The 9,166-nt window shown below is 33.5% G+C and overlaps 1 protein-coding gene across 1 annotated transcript; it reads left to right on the forward strand.

Moving 5' to 3' along the window:
- The first annotated feature begins 7,268 nt into the window (after nt 1-7,268).
- On the forward strand, nt 7,269-8,800 carry LOC127160003 (V-set and immunoglobulin domain-containing protein 1). Its single transcript, XM_051102694.1, has 3 exons — nt 7,269-7,678; nt 8,036-8,359; nt 8,442-8,800. Exons 1-3 carry the CDS (start codon nt 7,582-7,584, stop codon nt 8,798-8,800), a joined length of 780 nt encoding a protein of 259 aa, XP_050958651.1. The 5' UTR covers nt 7,269-7,581.
- The last annotated feature ends 366 nt before the right edge of the window (nt 8,801-9,166 follow it).

Raw genomic sequence — 9,166 nt, forward strand, 5'->3', positions numbered from 1 at the left:
TGATTTACAAAGATAATTAACTTTTGCTACACAAAATGATGAAATCCTGCAACCACCCCTGGATAAACAGTTTGAAATTAGGACTATAACTATTAATATAATATATTAATATTTGATTAATCATGATTATTACAGAAATGTGTGATTAATTTATTAATCAATTGACAGATTGTCATCATGCCAACTTGCTCAAAACTACATAGAGACTTAAAGATAAAAAGAAAATTAAATAAATAAAGTTGGTGTGTTGAGATCCGAAATGATCAAGAACAAAAGTTGCACAACTGGTTCTTTGACCTGCAGCAACTTTATAAGGATGCAGTTTATCATTTTGCAGTGCCCAAATGTATCAAACCAGCAAATTTTAGACCTACAAACCTGGCGCAGTGGCATCATTTTGCTGATGCCAGTGAAAATGAATATTATGGTAAGTCTTGCATCTTGCTAAAGAACGAAAAGGGTAACAGAGTTTTTTTTTTTTTTTTTTTTTTCTTTCTTCTGATGGCAAAATAAAACACATACTGTTAACTGAGAACATTTAGTTTAAGATTTTTGTAATTAATCATCCACTAGTCATTAAAGAAATAACCAGCTCAAATCAGTGGATGTATGCCAACACAATGCTGAATCCAGCAGATGATGCTTCAAGAGATATCAGAGAAGAAGCATTCATCTAATGTGGGAGTTGGATATAAGGACCAAATAATTTTTTGGAAGGATAAAAATTAAAGGCTGAAAATGATCTAATGATATTGGTGAGACTGCTAATGATGATGTTGAGATTAAGAAACCTGCTTTAGTTAATGTTGTGATTGTGGATGAGGGTGTTGATGATGTGAACAAGCATATCGACTGCTGCTTCAAGTGCCATCAGCTGAAAAGAGCAGCAGTGTAGCTGCACTGAAATAACAGCCATGCTTCATACAGATGTCCATTTATTTATTTTTTTTTATGATTTTTTAAAGGTGTTATAGATGTATGTAGCAAATGAGAATCAATAAAATTACAGAATATATTTTGAGACAAAGGTCTTTTTTATCTTTTTCAGTTTTGTCCAAGGCAATTAAAGCAACAGTTTTTTAATAACTGAAGTATATGTAAAAGTATGGCATTAAAGGCACAGTAATGAACGTGATAATCAGATGACTGACTTTTCAAACTTGTGATACAAATTGTTAGATTCACATGGTAAACATCATATATTAAGTTGGGTGTTAACATTTGTGAGAATCACCATGCTTATAATGAAACTGTAATTTTTAAATTATTATATTAATCATACTAAATAATGAAATATATTTATTGTCATAAATATATTTCTAATATCATCTATGTTAAATAATTATGAGCAATGAAGCAATGAAGAAATATTAGAACATTAGAAATATACATTTTTAATATGAACATATATATATATATATATATATATATATATATATATACACACACAGTTAGTATGTATATATTTTTATTTATGATGTTTTATTAATTTTATATATTTTTTATTTATATATATATATATATATAAATAAAAATATATAAAAAATGTATGTATATATTTTTATTTATTTATTTTTATTAATTTTATTATATATTTTATTGTTTTAATTTTTATTTTATTTTTTTATTTTATTTTTTTATTTATTTTTATTTTAAATGTAAATGTTAGTCCCCTCTCACCACCTCATCTGCTTATGCTTATAGGATTTTCAAACAAAAGAAAACACTTTTATGATTATTTTTTCCGCTAAATGTGTTCCATCGATGTTCAATAGAAAGAAAAAAAATAAGAATAATTGTTGTATATATTTTTATTAATATATTTATTAGTGGATCTATGTTCATTACTGAAATATACCATATTACAGAACAGTGGCACATGTCTACATGGGTGATAATAAAATGATTTAAAAAAAAAAACTAAGAAAATATGCTAAACTAATTGTTTAGAAAGTGTGAAAACACTAGATGTCTGATCAAGTATGTGATTAATAAGCGTTTCTTCATCGAAATCATGTATGAAGTGCGTTGTTCTTAAACTGAATGATTCAAATGAACGTACATACAGATTTACAGGTGTTTTATAGTGTTGATTTCAGATAAGACTAATAACTGTCTTGCTCTATTACAGCTTTATCATCGGAGGCTTCAGGTAATACAGATGTAACTGTTGTTATCCTGTTGGTCGTGGCTGCTGTTGCTGTTGTTGCTGCTGCTGCTGCTGGTGTGATTTGTTTCTACAGAAGGCATAAACCAAAAAGAAGTAAGTATAAGTATTACAACTGACACCGCAAGAGAAAAATAATGAGCTTTACTGTGTTACTTTGGAGTTTGTAAAATGTAAAATGTTTGTTCATAATCATGTTTGTATGTGTGTGATGTGTGTTTTCTCTGTAATTCCTCTTTTTTTCTGTGTGAAAACCAAAGCGAACAGTGAAAAAGGAAGATTATGTTACTGTTACTGTTACACTGTTACTGTGGATGTTTACACCTTTAAATTCTCTTGTAGTTAAAATCAGAGGAGGGCCCAGTAAGAAATGTGATGCAAAAGTCAAAGACGGGCTGATGCCGGATCAGAAGAATGGATCAGACTAAGTTTGAGGTTGGGGTTGAAAAACACACAATTTGTGGAAATGTTAAATATGCATATATGCAAATATGCAAATATGCTGGTAACATGGGTCAGAATGCACACAGGCTAAAAAGTAAAAAAAATGTTTTTTTTTTTTTTTTTTTTTGCAAAAATTAGTTCATTAAGCCATCATCTAGAAGCTTCAAACAGTAATTAAACATCTGAAATTTGTTTTCTTTGTGAAAATTCATAGCAAATTCTTGATGGCATGAGTCTCAGACAGTTAATGGTCCCGATATGCACAGAATTACTACAGAATTGTCTTGGCGAGTATTCATGCAAACAGAATCTGTTATGTCTAATAATATTTGATCACCTATTTGAAAAACTGTTGATGTTATATCCATGCAGTACAGTAGGTCTTAATATAGCTATAGGCTGTCTCTTTAACTCATGTTAATCTAACAAAAAATCACTCACTGCTCAAAAAGAGTCACTCACTGCTCTTGATAGAACTTCTGTATTAGTTTTAATAATCAGTTTATTTGCAATGACTACACTAAAATGATGTTTACAGTTGATTATCCTATTTGTTTTTCCTTGCTTGAATGTTTCTGTGTATCCAATAAAAAATCTATATTGTGATTTTTAGTATAGCAATTATGGTTTCTGATGTTTTCTTTAACTAGTTGCTTATTAGCATGCATGCTACTAGAATATTAGCCATTTATTAGTAATTAAGCACATATAAATGCCTTATTCTACATGACCTTATTCTACATCCCTAATCATACCCAATACCTAAACTTAACAACTACCTTTTCGACTATTAATAATCAGCAAATTAGGAAATTATTGAGGAAAAAGTCGTAGTTAATAGTGAATATGTGCACCCTATTCTAAAGTGTTACCATAATTATTATTTTAAAAAGAAGTGGAGGAAAAGATGCAGCATTGCTAGGTGATTTTGAAGCTGTGTTTTTCTCAAAATTGACTATCAGTTTCAAACGGGTGTAGCTCAGTCATATACTGTCTGTGCAAGAAATTTAGAAAGTTGTTAACAAATTGTATAAATAAATTAATAAATAAATAAATGTAATATTATTATTATATTATATTATTTCTAAAACATTTGTGAAATGTATTATTTCTAAAACATTTGGTGTGAATATAAGCATTCATGAATAAAAAATATAAGATATGCTTCATTTAGAACTGTATTCATTTAAAATGATAACGATTGGTGTCTGTCTTAAATATCTTCTACTCGTGAATAATCTTTTTCACTGTGAAATGATGGACTTCAAATTGTTTGGAAATGTCCATATTACCCTTCCGTTGGCAGCAACAATTGCTTATCTAAGATCATTGCTGATGTCTTTCCTTTTTGGCATTATGCTTACACACACCTGAAGGCTCCAGACCAGCTCACACTGGTTATTGATTGATTAGCAGTGCCTGACTGCTACTTTGTCTCTTAATTCCTATGTTAACAGTAAGGGTGTCCTTAGTTCAACCCTTAGCTTGTCACACATGGCTTTTCCATAATGATCTAGCTTTTGTTAAATAAATAATGGCATGGTGTTATATGTCATGTGTTGTTGTTGATCTGAGGTTTTACTTTCCAAATTTTAAGACAAGGCCAAGGACCAGATTATTGTTATATTTTTTTATTATGTCCTGATACGGAGAGCCATGGAATACAATAGGGTTGTACATACTGATGTAGTGAATTTTGCTTTCGCCAATCAAGGGAGGTGAAATAGTGTGGTTATGAGCACATCACATAAGAAAGATTGGTGGGATCTCTAACTTGTAGAACCTCTTCTGTATTATCAACACAAGGAAGACACAAGTGTAATAAAATAAGTTTATTAACAAAAGATAGGCAAGAGTAATCAACAACTACTAAATGAATACCATGAATGAAAAAGGAATTAAGTATGTAAGATGCATAAAATGCAAGTGGTTATGTTGGGTGTTGCTATGTTAAAGCTATTGCTAAAGCTATGTCATCTGGAAAGATAAACTGTTGCTACTCTGAAACAAATAAGGTGAATAACCTTACTATGCATCACACAAATAAATAAGCAATAATTTGTTATCCACTGCAATCAGCTATACAATATCTCATGTAAAATAGAAAATCATATACTGATAATATACAACAATGCCAAGGTCTCTGGAAGAGGTTTGGAGGCTGATCTCCTGGAGCTGGAACACGCATGGAAGGTTTGCTAGGTGCTGAAAGTCTTCTGCCTCTCTGGGAACATGCAAGTCTTTATAAAGTACCTTAGGAAGTGATGCTGCATCTGTTGCTGTCTCGTTGGATGAAGACTCTGAACGTAGACTATCTCTTCAAGGTTGAGGCTCAGAATGTCTGTGTGTCTTCTGTTGCATCTCCTTTGGGTTTACTGTCTCACCCTTGCAGACTGGAGACTCAGAACGGGTTGTTTCTGTTACAGTCCTTTTCTTGACGGTACTCAGACTCAGAACTTCGTTGCTCTGTTTGTGTCTTTCCCCTATGGGACTCAGACTCAGAACTTTGGTGTTCTGTTTCTTTCTCTTATCTTATCAGACTGAGACTCAGAACGGGGTTATTCTGTTGCTGCCTTCCTGGTAACAGGCCAGAAACTGAAGGGTGAAGGGTGTTTCAGTTATTGTCTTATTCTCGCAGGGCTAAGACTCAGAACTTTGGTCTCTGTTTCTGTCCCTTGGACATACCAGAGACTCAGAACGGGAGTTGATCTGTTACAGTCCTGTCCTTGACTCAGACTTAGAATGAAGGTTGTCCTGTTAGTGTCCTTTCTTTTACAAGTAGAAGACTCAGACAAGGAGTGTCTTTCAGATGGGTACTCTCTTTCCGATGAGGAGGAGATTCCAATTTGGTGCTTCTCCATTTCTGTGCTGTGATTGGCTGGTTCCATTAGAGCGGGGGGACACGTGGTGGCCCACCCTTCTTTCTTTCTGTGGAATTTATTTGCATAGTCCAAACACACATTCAGAAAAGTGTCACTAAAGTTTTACCGGTGCATTTCTCACTTTCCAAAGCACAACCAGAATGCATTTGGCAATATTACGAAGACATTAAGTCCAAACATGATGTGAAAAGATTGAACTGTCATGCATGCATTCATATGTCCATTAACAGCTGAGTATGTGTTGCACTACAGGAATTTTTATGGTCTGTCACAGGCCAAAATCCTTTAGGAATCAGTCTGTAGATGGGTAGAGGGCAGAAACTACTTTTTGACCAATAGGAAGTTCCGTCCTTCCCGGGCTTTGTAGGTCTTTTTCTTGCCCTCTGAGAGATGTCTGGCTGTTGTCCTGGCATCTTTATCTGATGGCGTTGAACAGGTTGCTTATGTTAGTTCACCAAGATCCAATCAAAATGTAGCAAACGTTTGTCCACTATTGTGGACAAAGAGGGGTCCCTTGCCATAAACTAGGCCCTGAAATGTGCTGTCCACTAAAATGAATAATATATACATATATTCATACACACACATTTGACTCATTTCAATGCTATATTGTTCACCATTCTGCTTTTATTAAGAAACTGACAAGGTCTACAGCTCGATCTTGGATGTTTGACATGTATTGTTATTCTCACTCTACTAGATAATTCAGTAAAGTATAACTTACATTTATGTATAACTTTTTTATTATTATTATGCTTAATGCTGTACCTCAGATGGTTTGCTACTGATTGTATTATAATATTAATTCAGCCTCTATTCAGCTCGGATGTCTAAATAAAACTTATATAAATATTAACAAAGTCTTATCAAATTATAATGTTCTTGATAGAAGATTCAGAGACAGACTGAAGGTGGATCATCAAAATGGATGTCTGACCATCACAAACATCACAACTGAACATGCTGGAGTTGATCAAATAGCCATCATGAGCAAGACAAATATTGAACAGAGTGCTAGTATCTATGGTGAGTAGAAATTTATATAATACCGTTTTTAATATTATGGACATCAGTAATATATTGGGCCTGTGCTGATGCAGGTGTTGTAATGCTACATTTATTTTAATTTCAGTTTGTTGTCCAGCATCAGTGTGTCTGATCTCAGCATCAGTCTCTCTCTACCTGTCGAGGTGGAATATCAGGATAAAAACACCTACAGCTGTGTGATCAACAATCCCATCAGCAACCAGACCAGACAACTGGACATCAGCAAACTCTGTCACACAGTTGAGTTGGCTGTGAACAAGAAATAACTTTTACTAATGTACAATTTGCCATCAGTGTTTTTGCTTTGTCAGATTGTGTTGTCATGCATCAGTACCTGTCACCCGACTGGCTACTGCTGTTATTGTAGCTTATCACATCATCACATATGCAATACAATTTAATAAAAACTTCAGTACCCAATTTTCATAAATAAGGCCTAGTTTAAATATTAAGAACAAAGTCAAGTTCCAAACAAAGAAAAAAAATGTTTGGTCTTAAATTAATTAAATTAATTTCAACTTCAAAAGTTTTGTATCAGCTTATTTTAGGCTGACTTAACAAGCATATTTGCCAGTTTAACTGAGATACTGAATCTATTGGATTCAACATATAAACATTTGGTTGTTTAACTTCATAATCACTTAATTTTTTTGTAAATGTGTTTTAGTGTTGAGAAAATGTTTTAAATGAATTGTGCTGAACATTGTTAAAACTAGGACTGCTGTGGTTTCATTATATCCTAGTAAATTATAAAACTAGCGGGAAAAGGATTAACAGCGCCACCTGCAGACTGTTATCATGTACAACAGCCATAAACCTGACGTTATTATGGATACACTATTTTATCAACTGAAAATATTCCTAAACGAAGGAACTTTTTCAATTAGATTTAACATTTAATCCATAGGAATATAAGCATTTGCTTTATCACCCCCTCAAGCTTGATCGTCCCTTCACTAAACACCAACACCAAATCACAAAACCCCAATCACATGACTTTCTGAAAACGATGCAATTCTCTATACGGCTGTTCATTGTAAAATGCGTTGCTCGACGCACAGTGGATCCTCGGTGTCATCGTATCAACTCATTATGAAGAACCTTGGTTTAATCTTTATTTTCACATTATTCGTAAACGGTAAGTTGTTGTATTTAGTTATAATTTATTTATTTATTTATAATTGTATTTTTAAAATGTAAAAATTATTTACGTGTTTTAGGAAGTTTGGTTGCGGCTTCCGGGCATAGATAGATAGATAGATAGATAGATAGAAAAAAAGTTTAAACACAGCCTCGTTATGTTTAGTCTCAATTAAATCCCATTCATAATGTTTATATATAATAGCTTTAACATAAGTACTCAGACCCTTTGCTATGACACTTGAAATTGAGGTGCATGTGATTTCCAACACCTGATATCTATCTACACTTTATTTGGAGTAAATGTATGGTCTGAATGGGTGAATTTGAATGTAAAGGACTTTCTGTTCTGCAGTGGTGTCTGGCATTGAGACAGATGTTGTGGAGTCGGTATCAGTGATTGTGGGAGATTCTGTCACTCTACAGACAGATGTAACTCAGATACAGAGCAATGATGTGATTGAGTGGAGCTTTGAAGGATATGTCATAGCTAGAGTCAACAGTGACTCCAGTAACAGTGTACAGGTTAATTCTGCTGGGAAATTCAGAGACAAACTGCAGCTGGACAATCAGACTGGAGATCTCAAGATCAGAGACATCAGAACTGCAGACTCTGGACTTTATGAACTTGATATCAACAGCCCCACAGGTTTATCAAAAAAGACCTTCAATGTCAGTGGTGAGTGTGTTAGATGTTCAGGTGCAGTTTTAGACTCAAGGTGAATGTGTTTGCTGACTGACAGAACATTTCTCTTCATTAGGTGTGATTGATTTGGCGTCAGATGGAGTGACGGTCGTGTCGGTGATAGAGAGAGACTCTGTCGTTCTACCCTCAGGCCTTACTAAAATACAGAGAGAAGATCAGATAACCTGGAAGTTTAAAGACACAATCATAGCTGAAATAAATCCAGCAGCTGGACTCTTCTCTACATATGACAATGTTGTTGATGGGAGATTCAGATACAGGCTGCATCTGAACAATCAGACTGGATCGCTCATCATTACTAACATCAAACCTAACATCTCTGGACTTTATGAAATAAACATCAGCAAGAGCAGCAGCAGATACACCACGCACAAGACATTCAATGTGACATCTGTCGGTGAGTCGACTCAATAGTGAAATGCATAAAGGATCTTTGGATAAGTAACAAAATCGATTCAAAATGTAGCTTTAAACATATCTCAAAAATTGTATATTTGTGTTGTTATTGTATTTAAAAGAGAATGCTTTTATTATATTATCTCAGGATAGCTGAACCATCAGGAAATTATATACAGTTACATATAGTTTAGTTTGGAAATTAAAAACATGACCATAATGGAAGAAGTGGCATATTCAGATCAAAGTATATTGGAATGGCATTTTTATCAGTGTTTGAAGTTGATTAAGTTTGTGTAATCTCCATTTCCCAAGAAACGTAAACAATTTGGAATTAATATAAGGTGGGAGGAAAAACTATATTTCAGTGATATAATTGAGAGT

Source organism: Labeo rohita, unplaced genomic scaffold, assembly GCF_022985175.1.
Source record: "Labeo rohita strain BAU-BD-2019 unplaced genomic scaffold, IGBB_LRoh.1.0 scaffold_275, whole genome shotgun sequence".
Lineage (NCBI taxonomy): Eukaryota > Metazoa > Chordata > Actinopteri > Cypriniformes > Cyprinidae > Labeo > Labeo rohita.

Excerpts from the sequence above, each read along its gene's own strand:
- LOC127160003 (XM_051102694.1), top strand. The coding sequence starts at position 7,582 with ATGCGTTGCTCGACGCACAGTGGATCCTCGGTGTCATCGTATCAACTC. Across the intron at positions 7,679-8,035 it reads TTTCACATTATTCGTAAACG|TGGTGTCTGGCATTGAGACA; the intron begins GTAAGTTGTTGT and ends TCTGTTCTGCAG. Across the intron at positions 8,360-8,441 it reads AAAGACCTTCAATGTCAGTG|GTGTGATTGATTTGGCGTCA; the intron begins GTGAGTGTGTTA and ends TCTCTTCATTAG.